This window comes from Sardina pilchardus, chromosome 7 (genome assembly GCF_963854185.1).
Source record: "Sardina pilchardus chromosome 7, fSarPil1.1, whole genome shotgun sequence".
In the NCBI taxonomy this organism is placed as follows: domain Eukaryota; kingdom Metazoa; phylum Chordata; class Actinopteri; order Clupeiformes; family Clupeidae; genus Sardina; species Sardina pilchardus.
In genome coordinates, this window is record NC_085000.1 from 22,352,750 (window position 1) to 22,371,788 (window position 19,039).

At 43.0% G+C, this 19,039-nt stretch overlaps 1 protein-coding gene across 2 annotated transcripts in view; it reads left to right on the plus strand.

Moving 5' to 3' along the window:
* b4galnt1a (beta-1,4-N-acetyl-galactosaminyl transferase 1a) overlaps window positions 1-17,605 on the plus strand; it is a 28,126-nt gene extending 10,521 nt beyond the window's left edge. For both annotated transcript variants that reach the window (XM_062541313.1, XM_062541312.1), the window contains 5 exons: window positions 7,665-7,757; window positions 7,870-8,057; window positions 8,829-8,969; window positions 11,971-12,208; window positions 13,301-17,605. In XM_062541313.1, coding sequence (XP_062397297.1) covers window positions 7,665-7,757; window positions 7,870-8,057; window positions 8,829-8,969; window positions 11,971-12,208; window positions 13,301-13,515 — 875 coding nt within the window. In that variant the 3' untranslated portion in view covers window positions 13,516-17,605. The remainder of the gene's footprint in view (window positions 1-7,664; window positions 7,758-7,869; window positions 8,058-8,828; window positions 8,970-11,970; window positions 12,209-13,300) is intronic.
* The last annotated feature ends 1,434 nt before the right edge of the window (window positions 17,606-19,039 follow it).

The following is a 19,039-nucleotide window of genomic DNA, read 5'->3' on the forward strand; positions in this document are numbered from 1 at the left end:
TTTTCTGAAAGAAAAAAGCTTTCCAGTTCAAATAAGTAAAGGGAGGGAGATTTAGCAGACACTTGAATTCAAAGCGACACCTGTATCTCAGCAGTTGATCCTGGACCTACCATTTCTCAGGCAGCAACTCTACTTCTGCTCTCTGTGCTCCCATCAACATACAGTACAGTCCAGCCTCAAATTACTGAAAGAACTGAGTCCAGAGTTGTCATGGCCATGCAGGAATTTAGAAATATCAGAGCTCAAACACTGAGCACCCCACCGCCACACATGCAAAATATACTGTACATGGAATTCCCTGATCTAGATGTCCTTTTCGTGATGTTTGGAGTAAGCTACAACATGTCTGAGAACTTGAAACAGATTTAGATTTGTATTGACATTGTGCAGTTGAACAAAGAAATTTACTTGCGCACCCTCTAAAACAATGCTCACATTTGCATACACACAATAAAAGAATAAAAAACTTAATTTAAGAGAAACATTATGGTATCCATACTGCATGGAGTCCTTAGATCTAGAAAATGTAGCTGTGCTGGCTGGTGGGGCGGTGGGGGCCTGATTGTTCAAATCGCGAGGCTGCGAAACTCTCTGTTTGTCAGTGCCACCAACTTGCAAGCATGTTTTTTTTCCCGCTCACATGCCCTATGGGGAAGCGAGACAGCTATCATTCAACCCGAAAAAAGTCAAATAACCATTTTAATGACTCTGAAGCTGATCAGTTATGGCAAATTAAGCTAAAAACCGTGCATAGTTCACCTTTACAGTAAATATGATAGATAGATAGATAGTTTATTGATCCCCAAGTGGAAATTCAAGACATATGTGACATCCAGTGGGGGCAGGGGAAGTCCAATGATTTTCTCTGCGGATCTTATGATCCGATTGAGGGATTCCCTCAGTTGTTTGCATACCATGCAGTCATACAATACTGTATGCTATGATGCTCTTGATAACAGTAGTAGAAGGTCTTGAGCAGCTTGGCAGACAGATTGCTTCTCTCGAGTGTTCATAAGCTGCTGTTGTGCCTTTTTGACCACAGCAGTTGTGTTAAGCAGAGTTTTGGACTAGTACTCTACATGTATACTAATAAAATGAGTAGTTGGCCCCTGCTCTCTTTCCCACTCACTTCCTGTCACTCTCTACTGTCCTGTCATTAATGGGGAAAAGCCAAAAATATATACTTTAATAATAAATAGATAAATAGATAAATAAATTCAGAAAATGAGTAGTTGGACAACATGTTGTAGTGACTTGCTGGTAGTTGAAAAACATTCATGTTTGCATTGTGAGTCGGGCAGTTAAGAAAAATGCATTTAAATTTGTGTGTAAATAACTACAGAAACGACGCATACTTTTTGGCCATAAAAAACAGGATCTAATAATCGCCCATGACGATGGCTGGCCACAACATAGCAAGGCTGCGCAAGAGCTTTTCATTCTGGAGATGAATGGCGCTGGAAATACAAAGCAGTTTGCCAGTACTCACTTCCTCCCCATCCTACTGTATGCTTCCTCTTACTTGACTCCGGTTCACACACAATACCATGCTTAGGCAGATTCTGCTGTTTGTCAAACCCCCCCCCCCCCCAGCTTGTTGAGTAAATATTTCACCCTCTCCCCACTGACTACACCCACTAAAAAACAATGATGCGGTTGATTAGGTTAAAAAGTCTTGGCGTCGTAGTCCGTTGTAGTCTGCCGTTGTAGTTTATTAGGATACTGGTCCAAACCTCAGTGGTGGGTACGGCCATTAGAGTCATGCATTATCTTGTTGTTGGAGGGCCATTGAAGGATGTATGTGATGAACATGCATCTTCAAGCCCAGCAATTTATTAGGCTCCACCCCAGTCTGCAGTACACGCAATCAACTTAACTTATTCTCTCACTACTCTACCGTGCTTCAGGGTTCTTATCACTTTTACATCACAATGTTCCGTAACGTTATATTTTACTGTAGGTGTCAGTCACTGTTCCTTCCCAAATGCAGTCAAACTGCCCGTAGCTTTGTGAAGCCAGTATAACCAGTCAGCCTAAACAGCTCGACAAAAGGACCATGCAGGACTCACCATGTCTGTGACAAAGTAGTGCTAAAGAAACAGACGTCAACTGCCTGTGTGGGAGTTCAGCATTCTTGAGTTAGATAATACTCCCCCTAGACTTTTTGCACATTGCACAACACATACACTTTAGGCTGGACAACGCCAGCTACAGTACACAACCTTCAGCTCAGCCAATTTGCTAAATTGGACAATTCCTAACCGTGAAAATGGTCTCTGGACATGTACTGTACTGTACCCCCTGCATAGCTCTGTTAGAACAGACAGTACTCGGCAGTGGACATGCACCACCTACAGTATGTAACCATCATGTATTAGAGCAGAGTAATCTGGCTTGCTCTATTCTCTCTAAATATTCTCTCTCTCTCTCTTTCTCTCTTTCTCTCTCTCTTTCTCTCTTTCTCTCTTGGACGTTCATTGGTTATGGCGGTGTTCAAGCTGTTCCCCAATGCAACTACACTAGCCATTAGCCATGAAGGACCACACTGACACACATTAGGTAAACTGGTTGTGGCTTAGTTTTTTTACAAATGCATTAGTGTCCTCAGCTAATTACTCCATTGGGCCATCATGAGGTCCTCAGGACGTCTAGTTGGGCTGCATAGTGTTTTTTTTATTGCTCATGTTACCAGCCAGTCCTCTATTCAGTTATTGTGGAAAAGTATGTGCACATCCCAGGTCAAGGTGCAGAACAAGGGTAAATCATAAAAATGGAAAAAAGTTCGCACACTTGAAATCCTTCTTTTTTACTTTTATTTTCTCTAGCACAGAAAAACGTTTCGACCGTGTGGTCTTCTTCAGATTCCTGCCAACCAGCCAGTCCTCCACATAATTGCTTTGATGAAGAGAGGGGTTCTTAGGTTCTGATATGTGTATATACTGTATATATATATATACCAGTGGCAAGACCCAACCCAGTATGAAGTGGGTAATCTGAAGTGTTCAATGCCTATCAAGGGCTGCAGTCAGTACGTTTATGTGTGAACATACTAATTTGACTTACGTCAGGATTCAAATAGAGACCATCCAGAGAGACATACTGTATATACAAAACAAAAAGCAGTCAAGCAGCTACTGAGCTTCAGCACTGTCACGCATTATTAACCAAACTGAATTCAAATTCCAGAATCAGCATTTTGGGTTGGTTGACACTGTGTAGAAGGACCAACATATGGTGATCCTCCTCCTTAAGATTAAATGTAGCCTACATCAGACTAAGGCCCATTTTTCCAAAAGCATTGTGAGTCAAAGTAGTTCCCAAAGTCCCTCTTGCTGTTTTTGGGCCATTTCCCAGATCCATTGTTTCTAAAGAATGTTGTGAAAACGCTCACTGATACAGTATATGTGTGATCCAGATGGCTAAGAGAGTCTAAACAGGAACTGCTAACTAATGGTAACAGCAGGACCAAAGATTCTAGAATCTTTGAGCAGGACACAAATTAGAATGTTTTTTATCAAGCTTAAATTCACATGTAATGGCCTGTACGGACTACACAACTTTTTTGTCTTTCACGATTATCTTTTACGATTGACCATGTCAGACTAGGCGATCAGAGAACCACAAAATCATGCAGTGTCGTGGCCGCAAGAGTGGCCACATTACAAGATCATTTATCGTTGCCTTCTCGTCGTGTGTCGTCACAGTATCAGTGTCAACACGGGAGTCGTAGGAGATTCCCCAAAAAATCAAACATGCTAGACTTTTGGTCGTAACGTCTTAGAATGTCGCAGACAATAAATCGCGGGTCGTTGAACATGTCAGATTACAAGACGCATCCTCCTACGAACGTCGTTCCCGACTTTAAAATTCGGACCCGACAATGGAAATTCGTCGGCCACGACACAATCGTGGCAAAATCGGGCTGAAATCGTGTAGTCTGCACAGGCCATAAGGGATAATCAACGACGCGCCGTGCGTTTATAGGAAAATAATGCACTTATCGAAGTGTAAAGTCCCCTCCGCCTGCGGCGTCGGGTCCTTATTACCACTTCGAACGTGCATTATTTTCCTATAAACGCACAGGGCGCGGAGTTGATTATCCCGCTTATACCACTGCTACTATCATTTTCGTTTATATTGCCGCTGTCTTAGATACAACGTTGCTGTTTTTACTGTTACATTCACATTGGCGAATTGATATTCAAGTGTAATAAGCCCAAAAAAAGGAACTACTTCATAGCCGTGCGGTATATAGAAAAATGCACGTTCCAAATAGCGCATCACAATAGGAAATTTCACCAAGCAGTGGTATAATCCAGAGCCATATAAAGACACGGAAAAGCGCAAATAGACATTCTCAGCTCCCACGGCAGGCAGTCTGCGCGTTTCTCTCATTGCGGCGTGTTTGTACATACCCATCCCCATGTTTATACCTCATCCTGTTATGGACACACCCAGAGATTCACGTCTGTTGCAAGTGGACTGATAGCACCACCACATGGACATGATGCAAGACATTTGTGTGTGTGTGTGTGTGTGTGTGTGTGTGTGTGTGTGTGTGTGTGTGTGTGTGTGTGTGTGTGTGTGTGTGTGTGTGGGTGTCTGCTTTTGTGTGTGTGTGTGTGTGTGTGTTCACTTTTGTGTGTGTGTGTGTGTGTGTGTGTGTCTGGTCTGGCCCTGTGACTTTGGGGCCTGGCCATGCAGCCATGTTATAATTAGGGCTGATAATACGCTGTGCTGGTCCTCCAGGATTATTGGGTTTGAAGTGGCGTCTATCCCAGAATGCCTCAGGAGGAAGCACAGAGTGTCAGACGGCGGGACGGGCCGGCCTCAGCCCTTCTGAGGCGTGTTTCTGTTGCGCTTTACATCACATTCTCAATCTCTGTACTACACAGCTATGTTCATTCAAGCTGCCTATTGTTACATGTGTTAAAGGCATGCCAGGGGATGGGTTTTCCTGATAACTGATATCACGCACTGATGTTGGGCGAGGCGACTTTCAGTCTGCGCTCTAATTCACCTCAAAGGTGTTCTGTTGGGTTGAGGTCAGATTCTATGCAGGCCAGTCAAGTTCATCCACACCAAACTATGTCATCTTTGTCTTTATGGACCTTGCTTTGTGCACTGGTGTACAGCCATGTTGGAACAGGACAGGCCATCCCCGAGCTGGGCTTGTCCTCTTAGTTCCAGTGAGAGGAACTCTGAATGCCTCAGCATTAACCAAGAGATTTTGGACAATGCCATGCTCACAACTTTGTAGGAAGAGTTTGGGGATGGCCACTTCCTGTTCCAACATGACTGTGCACCAGTGGTAAAAAGAGTTGACGCTGTTATAGCTGCAAAGGATTGACCATCATCATATTAAGCCCTTTGGATTAAGAATAGAATGTGACTGAAGTTCATATGGGGGTCAAGGCAGGTGGCCCAATACTTTTGGCAATATAGTGTATATACAGTATATATATATATATATATATTATACAGAATAGAGCAGAACTCAGCCCTGTGGTGCTCCTGTGCTGGGGGCTTACCACCTGGCTTCTGCCAGTCAGGAAGCTGAACATTAAATTACAGTGTGCAGTCCAAGGTCTTTGAGTTTGGTGATTTGGTGTGTTGTCAAAGTGGGCAAGTGTGTAGTGTGAAGTTGATACAAGTTGATACAAGAGTTGTCCGTGGATCTATTGGAACAGCATGCAAACTGCAGGGGATCTAGATCTAGGGGCAGTGAGGAGCAAATATACTGTAGGTCTTGACTACACTTCATTGGTAGACGTCAATGCAACAGAACGATATCTGTTGAGGCAGGCAGGATGCGATTTCTTTGGCACAGCAATTTGTTGATCATTTAAGACATGTTGGTACAGTAAGTTTTTTTTACACATCTCCTCACCAGCTTACTTGACCTACACCTCCTCTTCAGATTTCTTTTTCAATGTCACCCCCCAAAACACTCTTGCACTTGCATTCTTGCAAAAGGAGAGAAAAAAAAAGTAGCTTTTGATGCGGTGCCAATCTGCAGCTTGTAAAGCGTCGACGAGGGTACGTGAGGTATGGGGTATAGCACGCGGCACCCTCCACACACAGCAGGGCACTCACAAGCGGTGCAAGTAGTACTCAAATGTCAACAAACAGACACAGACAAACGTTGGTCCCCGAAGTTTATGGAAATTTAGCACCACTTTCTCATCTAAAATATTGTTTTAATAATCCTAAATGGTTAGATTTAGGATTTAGGCCGTCTCCTGCCAAGATAGTCCTGCCAGGGTTAGCACGCGAGCAAAAATACGTCACAGGGTGTAAATAGCTCAGCTGTGTGGCCAAGGCTATTTGTACCCAGGGTGCAAATAGACACTCCGAATATGCAAATATATCCAAATATATCATCAACAACTTACTTGAACATTAGCTGTTCTCAGAGTCACAGACTGATGGCATAAGTTGACATAGACAAAGTGGAGGTCACTTTGAGACTGTCACAAGTCTGCTGTTAGTTAAAGGGATAATCCGGAGTGAAATGCACTTTGGATCAATTTTTCGGACTATTGGGAGTACATCATAGGAGTACATATGTTGAGTTGACACCAAAATCATGTCATTCGGATGTATTTTGAGAAAGTTCGAGCTCACCGTTTTTAGCCAAAACTCGTTAGCCTGGAAGTGACTCGGGCATGTCCTTTCGCCGCTACAAAACGCTATTTTTATACCTCTTCTACTGTTCCAAACAACACTACACTTACGTGGTAGTGAGTAGAGGATCCCTAAAGCCAAACCGAAGTATCCCCACGTCTTTATGTGGTCGGATAGAGAGTCCAGAATTAATTTAATCGAGTCCGTACCTTTCCGGAAATGTTCATAAAGTGTTGTTAAAACGTTGCTAGCTGCAGCTGCGACATTTCCGGAAAGGTACTGACTCGATTAAATTTATTCTGGACTCTCTATCCGACCACATAAAGACGTGGGGATACTTCGGTTTGGCTTTAGGGACCCTCTACTCACTACCACGTAAGTGTAGTGTTGTTTGGAACAGTAGAAGAGGTATAAAAATAGCGTTTTGTAGCGGCGAAAGGACATGCCCGAGTCACTTCCAGGCTAACGAGTTTTGGCTAAAAACGGTGAGCTCGAACTTTCTCAAAATACATCCGAATGACATGATTTTGGTGTCAACTCAACGTATGTACTCCCAATAGTCCGAAAAATTGATCTAAAGTGCATTTCACTCCGGATTATCCCTTTAAAGCAGCAGACATCTCCATCCTGTTTCTCTAAATAGGTTCTCATTTACAGAAACAGCTGAAACTGAAACTCATTGGTCTAGCTCTGAAAACACTTGTGTGCGCAAACAAAAGGTTGCTAATGACCATTTTCACCCTTTTGGGCTTATCATTGGTCTATGCTCTGAAAATAACACTTAAAGAGGTGTTTATTAATATATTTCAGCAGGTCCTACTGTTGCTGATCCCAGAAACATTTGTTTCAGGACAAAATGACTGATGACTCTTAAAATCAGCCTGGAATACGTTAATTCTTTGTGTTTTGCTGGCTGTGGAGAAATCCCATCAGGACACTGCTTTATCTGTTGGTTTAAATCGCTGAAACACACACCTCAAACAATGGAAACTCAATCCTAACACTGTTGTTGGTTTTTTTTTCTTTTTGTATCCCAGTGCAGTTTGGGACTGATGGCCACCAGTCTGTCTTCACGATTAAAGTCCGTCATGGCGTCACCCCTAAGCTCTATAACCCAGGCCCCAAAGGAGGTAAGAGAACAAGTCTTGGCGTCCTGTTATACCAGACACTCATTCTAAATGTGTTCCCATGGCAAGCGCTTCCTCACATGAATTCAATCCATTTGATCTCTCAATTTTTCAGAATACAACATGAGTGCCCTTGTCACCATAGCGACAAAGACATTTTTGCGTTATGACAAACTTCAGGATTTGATTGACAGCATACGGCAGTTCTACCCAACTATCACCATTGTGATTGCTGACGACAATGAGCATCCCAAGCCAGTGACTGGCCCCTACATTGAGCATTATATCATGCCATTTGGAAAGGTCAGAAATGTTAATTTATTGATGTGATTTAGAACATGAAGATTATGTCCAATGTCTGACTAATACATTATTGTCTTCTGTGGGTAATTTCATTTGCACAAAATTCAAATGCGTTTGCCCTTATGCAAGTATGTTCTTTAAGATACCTTTCCTAAGTCCTTGTATCCGTCCACTCGGCGGTTATTGGCAAACTATTTTCCTATTCAAATGAATGGGAGGTAGGCCTATATGCAAGGTAGGACATATCGACATAAAAGAACATTAGGCAAATGTGTGTTTAAATTTGAATTGTAAAATTTGAATACCCCCAGTCCAAATCTTTATGTCTTCAAAGTGTGTACACAAGCAAAAACTATTCAACATTTTTCAGTCTATTTTTCTGGATAGGCATGTACAGTAATTTCCTGTGTATTAGCCATGTTGTGTATAAGCCCACAGGGCAGTGTTTTATGCAAGTTAAGAAAAAAATATATATATTAATACCGTATTATCTGCTCACTTGTATTAACCTCATAGCTGAAGAAAGTTGGCAAAATCACTGTATAAACCGAGGCTTATAGTTGGGAAATCATGGGAGTGGTTGTTTATGGTTACTGTGTTGTTGCTCATCGACTAATGTTCATTTGCAGGGATGGGGAATTATGGTAGTGGTTGTTCACGGTTAATGTGGTGTTGTTCATTGACTAATGTTTATTTGCAGGGATGGGGAATTATGGTAGTGGTTGTTAACGGTTACTGTGGTGTTGTTCATTGACTAATGTTCATTTGCAGGGATGGTTTGCTGGACGTAATCTGGCCGTGTCTCAGGTCACCACTAAGTACGTGCTGTGGGTGGACGATGACTTCATCTTCACTGCCAACACAAAACTGGAGAAGCTGGTGGACATTCTGGAGAGCACCACCCTGGACCTGGTATGGGTGTCATAACTTTCTACATTCTTTGCTACTCTGAAGCTTTGGACATCAACTTTAATTGGTGTATGTACTGTATGTAGTACATGTGTAAGATATTGCCCTAAAAATAACAACTCCAATTCTCAAAAAAATTGTGTTGTGTGAAATAAAAACAGTATGTGATCATCTGCGAACTTTTTAGCTGCAGAAAAAGGGCGTAGAGAACATCTCAAATGTTGCTCACTTTAATGCATTTGATTCATCTACAGCATATTTCCCAATCTTGGGGTTGTGACTTTCTGAAAGCAGTTTTTGTTGCAGTAGTTCAGAAATCTTGGCAACTTATTAGCATTCTGTTCTGGAAAATTCCTGTTCCTTTTTTGAAGCATATGGGTGAATATCAACAGAGAGCGCAATGCAGCCCTCACAGTTATCATACAGTACATTGTGGTCTATTTTCTATCCTTTTCTTGTATGAAAAGCAGACACTCAAGTTGTAGAAATATATATTTGCTATTTTCAGAGGTCCACCCTTTCACAACAAAATGTCATTGGGTCACTAATGTACACTTCTACTGTAGAAGAAGTAGAAAACACTCTGGCATATTTTGTCTTGACAGGGTGAGCTTGGGCACAACAAGTAAGCCTACTTGTACAAAGAAAATGTGTCACTTCAGCAGATGAATTTCCCACCATCAAAGAGAGAAAAGAAACTGATGGCATCCTCTTTAGCAAATGAAATGCTTATCAGATTATCAATGTACTCAAGTGGAGTAAAATCTTTTTTCTTTTTTTGTTGGGGGGGTTGCTTTTTTTGTATGTGACCGGAAGTAAGTGGGAGAGAGATGGGGTGGGATCGGAAAATGACTACAGGTTGGATTCGAACCTTGAGGCCCCTTGGGCACTTGGAACCGTATATAATATGGGCACTGCAGCCTGTTGCATGCCATACCAACTTCCAGCAAAGTTCTGGCAACAAGTTTTGACAGAACTTTGCCACTAGTTTGTCGCTAGTGATTTGCCACCACACTTAGTCAATATAACAAATTTACCTCTGGTGATGTAAATGATTTGCATATGACATTACGTCAAGTTTGCTACAACATTTAACCGCAACTCTTTTTTTAGAAACCTAATTTGCATGTGAAAATATGACTGTTCACCAGAAACCTGAAATTCCTGTAAGGGCTGACCCGACAGTGCAGAAAATAAATAAACAAGCACACAGACACACGTCCACGTCCACACACACACACACACACACACACACACACACACACACACACACACACACACACACACACACACACACACACACACACACACACCATTAGCCTACATTAGACATACTGTATGGCAGACATATGGCAACGCCTGAATAGATAGTACCCCCATAATAGAGGAGCTACAAAGCTTGACTGGGCTCTATTTGTCCTGAGCGTAGAGGCTCTGTATCTGTGTCCTGAGGGTAAGAGGCAGTACTGGCTGTGTAGAGTGTGTTGTGTGTGATGCCCAGGGTGATTTGTGTTGCTTTTTGTTTAGTCTTTTTAATCATTTTTATTTATTTATATGCTGACAAGTGATTCCCGTTGTCCAATTATTTTTGCTGCTCAGTTTGATGATTCTGTTCTGTGGGTTTCTATAGACGTCGGATAGTGCTCAAAACCCAGAAGTGATATTGAGGATAATGATGGATTCAAGGAAGAATTTGTAGAATGCTGTCTGAGTGAGTTGGTGTACCTGGCATCGGGCATCTGGCACCTGGCTTTGCGGAAGTCTATTATTAGTTTTGTTGTTTTGGTGATGTTTAGGTCCGCCTGCTGCAGCTCTTGGTTTGCATAGCCTGGCATCCTGGCAGAGAACTCCTCCATTACAGTAGCTTTCAGGCTACTGCACGCTAGCCCAGCTCCTTAACCAGTACTTTACACAACCATTGCACATATAGTTATTCACCATATACTCCACTACGTAGTGAATGAGTAGATGTCCCAAACGTAGGCGTTTTTTCTTTGTTACTTGCTGGTTCATTGTTGCCACATGGATGTCCCTTCTGTTTAATCAGGAGTTTGTAAGTGAAGACTTCAAAAACTCTCATGTAATTGTGCATTTGAGTCCTAAACCTGTTTTGTGAGTAGAGGCACTTTTATAACTAAATAAGGTGACCCTGACTTCATACAGATGTATTGATTGATGTACTTCAGGTGGAACCATTTTTACCAGTCTGTGGTTTGTAATCGGCCTTATCCCTCAGTATCCCAGTGTTTCTCTGAGGATGTGCTACCCAGTGTTTCAGAGGACCCACATTCCAGTCTCGAACCCTCCTCTTTAGAATGCACCATAAAATATTCTATCCACCTTCTAAGGATTCTATCCACTCTTCTAATCTTACTATGTACAATAAAAATATTATGCTCAGTTGCTTTTATCTGAGATTCATAGTGTTACAGTAATAGCATGTACAACAGATGACTTTTAACGGGATCAAATGCATTCGCTGTGAATGAACAGGCTACTGTATCTCAGCCAGTTCTGTAATTGTGGAGTACTGTAAACGTCTTGTGGTCAACTAGTGGTGCTCATTGTATTTGTGTCAAATGGCTCTGTGATGTCCTTGAGATTCCTCTGTGATGTTTGCCAGTTCTCCAGTTGACAGGAAATCAGTGCTGCAGCCGTCTTCAGACTGACTCAAGCACATTCCACACTTCTGGCCCGTGGGCGTCTGTTTATGAATGTCTTATTGTGTTTAATTACAGTGACCATTTCTCTGCACTGCAGCGTTGGCCGCTCATGGGAGTTCCCCATACTCCCACTAGCCTAGCTGGAGCACAGATGTTGATGCCATTCCATCACACTATTCATAGCCCAAGTCTTTTACTCCCTCGTCACTCAATCTCTCTCTCTCTCTCTCTCTCTCTCTCTCTCTGTCTGTCTGTCTGTCTGTCTCTCTTTCTCTTTCGCTCTCTCTCTCTCTCTCTCTCTCTCTCTCTCTCTCTCTCTCCCTCTCCCTGTCCGTCCTTAGGTCGGGGGTGCAGTGAGAGAAGTGACCGGCTACAAGGCCTCCTACCGGCAGACCTTCTCCCTGGATCAGGGTGGAGAGGACGGGGACTGCCTGCACATACGCAGGGGCTTCCACCACCCCATCAAGGGTTACCCCAACTGTGTGGTGGCGGAGGGGGTGGTCAACTTCTTCCTGGCACGTACGGACAAGGTCCAGCAAGTGGGCTTCGACCCTCGACTGGCTCGGGTGGCTCATCTGGGTGAGTCAGTGAATCTTGTCCCGTGACGCCAGTCTTCCTTTGGTTGTAGCTGTTTGTTGGCTCTTGTGATGCTCAGACACCTACACTTCTCACTAGAAGTTCAAAAATATGGTATTATGTGGTGATGCTGTGTATTGCAATATGTACAGTGATAGACAGTTGAGAGTAACAATATGTATATTTTACATAATTTACACAGTATAGTGTCAGTATTATATGTAATATTATATTTATTAAAACACTTATACAGAGGAGAGGTCAATGTAGTTAGGGACAGTATGTGTATACTCTGTAAGTACATTTGGCAATAGTACACCAAATTCTAACTACTGATGCAAGTGAGCATTACAATTGAGCGAGCATTACAATACATTGCATTGTGTGTGTGTGTGTGTGTGTGTGTGTTGGGGGGGGGGGGGCGGATTTTAAATTAGCATTAAAATCAGTAGCATTACATTGTTTTCAATGGGAATGTCCTAGCTGACCACAACAGGAAGTGCTGTGCAGTGTGATACTGTACAATGCAACGTTTTGAGTAGAGCTTTTGTCAGGCGCCCCATGTCACGTGGCTTGCTCTGCTGTTTTGAACTAGACGTACTGTATGAATGGCCATATTTTACAGATTCAGTGTGGACAGAGAGAGTATTCAGTGCTACGTAGTGGTAGCTCCATCGGATTCAGTTATGATACCATGTTTGCAGGGTAGTTCAGTCTATGCAGAATATGAAAAAGTTGTCCATGTTACTTGATAGATCAATTACTGATAATCATAGGCTTACTGTACTGTAGGTTTAGATGTTTGGGACTAATCACCATTAGTATTTTGAGATGACAAAATTGTCCCCACCAATATTTTACACCTTTGTGTTATTTGGACCGATTTCGACAGCCAGGACGACAGTTGATTAGCTGAAACCGAAGGGGGGGTATGTCCTGTTACAGCTAATTATAGCTTCTGTGATCTTATCTTATGTTTCCCCACCCAAGCTGAGCCCAAACCTACACTGTACGCCCCTGCTGATGATTAGTTAATGATGCTAAATGTGTGTCTGTCAGATTACTAATAGGTCTCGCGGCTCTCGTCTCTTTCAGAATTCTTTATTGATGGCCTTGGGATTCTCCATGTGGCCTCCTGCGATGACGTCATCGTGGACCACGCGTCCAAGATCAAACTCCCGTGGGGACAGTCGGAGAGCGACAAGGCCTACTACAAGTTCCGCTATCCGCCCTCCTCGTCGGACACGGTCCAGACCAGGAGCGAGCTGTTCTATTTCAAGAACCGCTTCCAGTGTCTCACCCGCAACTGACCTCCTGTGCCCTCCCGTTCTGTTGCCCCGTCCCCCCGTGCCCCGTCCCCCCCCACCTCTCTGCCGTGAGCTGGCCCACACCCACCCTGTGCCTGTGTTGCCAAAGACGTCCATCACAGTATGTCCTAGGGAGGGTGGGGAGCCCTGGGGATTTTTAAAAGGGAAAAAAAAGAGACCATTCTAGTGTTCTAGGAGTCTACAGACAATCTACAGCCATGTTGAATTAGTCATCGAAGGCCCACATCTTGACCTTAGTGCAGGTTTCACTAACTTTGAGCGACAGCGGTGGCACGAGAAAAAGACGTTTGAGTGACGTGCCTCTATGCCTGGGCATAACATGCCCCCTCCTACAGCTTTTTTTGTGGTGGTTTGTCGGTGGACAGCTGTGCCATTCCCACTGGGCCTCGGCCATGGCGGCCGGCCCACCCCTCCACCCCTCCACCCCTCCACCCCCCATCCCTCCGTTAACCTGGAGAGAACTGCTCACGTCACACTCCAACTCACGTCCATTGCACCAGACAGTGACCGTATCGCCCTCCGGCCGTGACGAAAGCTCCTGGTTGGGTCGGTCACCAAAGCTATTAGTCCGTGTGTTTGCTCCATGACTATACGATCCACATTTCCTTTTGACAATGGGAGACGCTAACACGATGACCGCCCTCACCCCCCCCCCCCCCCCAGTCCTGTCCTCGTCGACCCTCCACCATGCTCCCTTCTCCAGCGGCCCTTTACTGCTCGGATCGTTCCTGTTTGATTGACTTTTGATTGATTGGGATGACAGATTGAAGGACTGATTGATGTTGCATGACCTGCCTGTGAATATGATGGAGCGCCTGAACCCCTTATGTCTGTCCATCTGATACTGCTGCACTGCCTCCAACCAAGATTCCAGTGACCAAAGTGTCTTTGTACACGCATATTAGAACCCAAGGAGAATGATAGTAGCATCGATGCACTTTTTAGTCTTAGAAATGATGGGTTATTTTTGGCTCTAAGGTCAACTTAAACGGGGCATATAATTATGGAGTAGTTATTTATTTACTTTTGATTTGCCATGAACGTATTTTCGAATGGAGGTAATAGTTGTCTCATGACAGAATAGTCTTGGCCCAAAATGTGACCAAAATGTCAGAGTATGTGGTGTGAAATTGATTTAACTTTGAGTTCATAGCAAACATCTGTGTAATGTGACTAGGCTAGCGCATGAGATGAAGTTGAGAGCTTAGAAGCATGACTTGAGTTCTTAAGTGGTCACAAGCACCTCCAGATTTAGTGTTTGACTGTAGTGCCAAGAGGACGAGAAAAAAGTTTATTTTTGTCCCTGGCCGTTGAGCGGGTGCTTCCAGATTCATTTCCTCATTTCAGAGAAACGTGAGGTATGTTTTCAGCACTTCAGTATTGTGTCATGATGAGCCACTATCCAGAAGTGGAAACGGTTTTTCAATTTGTTCAGGATTTATCTCTTGGTTGTGCAGTAAGATGAGCTCTGTCATATCTCCATGTCTTGATTTTCGCCTTAACTTTCACATTTACTCCAGTATAAGTCTCTCTCTCTCTCTCTCTCTCTCTCTCTATTTCTTCCTTTCTTTCTCTCTCTCTCTCTGTCTCTCTCTCTCGGACTAAACTAGTATTTGCATTGCCTCACTTGCAATTAACATCTTTACCACAAGATGGCAGTCATACATCAGGACTAAATGGCCACATACCACTTCACAGCTTCCCACCACATCTCTCCTGATTCAGTGGGACTAAATTGGGATGGGGGGTAACAAAGCCCCTTTTGTCAGGATGTATGTGATTGTGAAAATGGCGGTCATGGTGGTCGAAACAGAATATACGACACAGACTCCTGTGTAAAAATGTCGAGATGTGACTGACATACAGGTGTGGAGGTCTCAGGCCAGGTGCCAGTGATGGGGTAGATGTGAGCTTAGCGGGCGACTGATTGCTTTTCGGTAAGGCTGCATCCATCCTAATGAAAAGGGACCTGTAATGTTTTTTTTTGTCTTACTCTTGATTTTAATGTCAGTCATTTTGACAAAGACCTTTCTAGAGAGATGTGTAAATCTTTGTACCTTGTCTTTGCGGCAATCTGAACTCCAGAAAGGTACATAAAGGACAAGGTCTTTGACTTTACTGCAAACAGTATTGTTGTTTTCAATACTTTTGAAACAAACTGTTGTCATTAATATTTCATTATGGATCAACACAATTGGGAAATCGTGGTGATTTTTTTTAAACTATATAAACTGGTAAACTGAATTTATATTTGGAATTTACCAAGTGCCTATGCAGGAAAGTGCAACAACTGTTACTTTGGCTTGTGTGGAATTCATAGTCTGCATAGAGAGAACTCTTTTTAGCAATAGTGGACTATTTTCATTTTCCTTTATTTTGATTCTCATTGTTGTTGTTGATGTTGTACATATCAGACCTATATGTACCCGTATGCCCAGTGTCATACACCCTCGTGTATCATTTTGCTGTGTGTGTGTGTGTGCGCTTCGGAGGCTTTTTGCATGGTTCACCTCTTCTATTCAAGGAAAGCGATTCTCTTGCACATGCTTTGTACTGTTTAACGGCTGCTTATGAGTCCCTCGTTTGGCTGCTCTGTCACACATAAACTTTGTGTTTTTTGTTTTTTGTTCAATAATAGGGTCCTTGCCTTATATTCGCTTGAAAGAGGCGAATGTTGGCAGGGCTTGACTCAGACGGGTCCTAATAAGGATTAGGAAGGCGTTGGCTGCTTGCGTTCTAGGGCGAGAGGGGGGGACTTGGGGAAGGATATCTGCAGGATGCTGTAGACTGAAGCGTTTGGCCGGTCTTGTGTACCACTCCTTAATTGGTATGGGCTACTTTCCACCATGCCAATTAGCAAAGCACTCCTTGAGCTTTAAAAGCGTATGCCCTGAGGATGTAGTGTCTAGAGGTTTCTTTTGAAATACACACTGGATGATAAGGAGAAAAGATGGGTATCCAACATCAAGCAGGAAAATAATTAATTTGGGTGCTTGTTTTATGGCCTGCTTTTGAACTCGGCGTTGATTTTTTTATCAGGTCAAGGTAACAGTGGTGGTGGATGTGGAGGAGGAACAGCAGAGGGCAGTGTGTGTCAGCGTGACGCTATGTCTCCATCGCCGCAACGCAGGGCCCACTCCACCGGTCACCTTCAGCTGCTCGCTGTCACTTTCGCTCTCAAAACAGAACACATGTTGGTGGTTTTTTTCTCAGCATGTGCTTCGTCGTCAGTGTTTACACAGAGTCCTCTCCTCACCTTTGTTCTCCATGGCTTGAATTAATTTAAGTTCACCAATCAAAAGTGCTGCTGAGAACCGAGAAGAGACTTAAAAGCAGTGTAATCTATGTCGTGTATCCACAATGCCAAAATGGACATGTTATCAGTAAGGATAAGAACAGCCTCCTTATCATCAAGGTGTATTTTAAATTAATCTAATGTTGATGTCTTTTGCAGGGATTATAACACTGTATTGTCACTCACTTGTATGTACACTTACTGTCTTTCTACATCTGACCAGAGCAATGTAAAATGTGTTTTCTTTCAAACTGTGTGGGGGTGCATTTTGGGTATTATGGTGGGGGATGGGATATGAGGGAACAGCAGCATGTATTACTTGCACTGAATTTTTAGGATGACCTTGAGCCATATGCACTGTGCTCTGGAAGCTTATTTTTTAGTTAGTGATGCCAAATCTTTTTTTTTAAGAAATGCTGCATTGTCTGTGTGTCTTCATGATAAAGGAAAAAAACGACAAAACAAAAACGATAGACCTTGGCTATTGTATCGAAGGTGTTTTTATTTCCCAAGTCACTGTCTCAGCCTGCTGAAAAAGCAAACCTTTAAGTGTGTGGAGATTGATGGACCTGACTCCAGTAGGAGTGGCTGGCGGCTATGGGAAACTGTGGCAGAAGTCTGTGAAGCGAGTTGCATCCTTTAACCTTGACCTAGAACCCCTCTGATGTGCATTCCATTCGTTTCGCAGGCTTCAGATGCCGGTAACATGAGAAAAAAAAACAACAATGCACATGCACCCATCTATGTCTGATTAAAATAAAAAAAAGGTTAAATTCAGTTCTTTGTCTGAGTCTTTCTGCGTACAAGAACACTTGTAATTATTTGATTATTTTAAATTATTTGATTTGATTATTTTAAATGATGTATCATTATTTACAGTAGAAGAGTAGAAATATTCTTTTTTTTTGTCATAGCAATTGTGGCTCATGCTACTGTATCTAATGATGCCATTTGACGGCTTTGTCCAAAAACACTTACAGAATATGCTAATTACAAAAGTTAAAATGAAACAGTAAAGAGTTATTAAGCCAGCATTTAGCGAATTAGTAATAACAACAAATGATTATGATTACTATTGCTTTATCTCTTCATATGTCGGCATTTTGTATTATTATTTTCTTATTATTATTTTATTATTTGTAAAACAAATCATCAATTTGATGCGCCTGTAAGAAGGGCAAAGCCTGTGTTGGCATGATGGCGTCATTGTCTCTCCTCTATCATCTTCTCTACAGTGACGTCGTCCAACAGTCTTACTGGTTCAGCAGCCTGAAGATCCCCCTCAGCCTCCTCCATTTTCTAGAGAGAGCTTTCTGCGGATGATTCTCCACTTATTCATTCATCAGCTGTTTTCATAATCGTTTGATAATTCAGTGTTTCCTCATCTATTCATACATCTATTACGCTTCACGGAAGTCATGAGAGCCATCTTCAACATCATCCGAGACCCGGCTCAGTAGTACACGATACGAAGGACCAAAAGTGTACAGGATATGTCACAGCTCCGCCATGGCCGCAGATCAAGTCAGAGAAAGAGAGAAACCTGAAGACACAACTATCATCTGGGCTGAACACCAGGTGGATCAAGAAAAACCACTCAGCTAATGTTTAAAGTAATGTAGACACTGCTGAGAGATGGGGCTCCTGGAGAACCCAAGGAAAGACTAAACTCTTCTGAGGCTTTTCAAGTGAGGCACAAGCAACACTGGGAGCTCCAGAGAGGCTGGGGACACATGGAGGACATTCAGACTGGACAGGATCTTCGGCCTATTGAACCGGCCACTGAGAAGGCAAATATGGAGGATATACTCTGGCTGAGGAGGATCTTCAGCCTGCTGAACCAGCAAGTAAGAATGCAAATAGCATAGACCTCAAATGATTAACTTCTGCCCACAGTTGAGCTTTTATGGGCCTAACATTGACCATAAACTGTTTATTAATGCCCGTAGTTAACCTTTTCTAACAGGATAGGTTGTTGGCTATGGCCAGAAGTGGAGGGAAATGATGGAGAAAGATGGTCCTATGCCTTGACCACCTGAGGAGCAGAGGTCATCAGCGAACAAGGAGGAACCAGTCAGTGAGAGGACAAACATAGAGGAGACTGAGGCCGGAGAGGATGTGCAGCCTGGTGAACCAGCCAGTAAGAATGCAAATAGCATAGACCTCACACTGCTAACTTATACTGTATGTCCAAAGTTGACTTGTGATGGG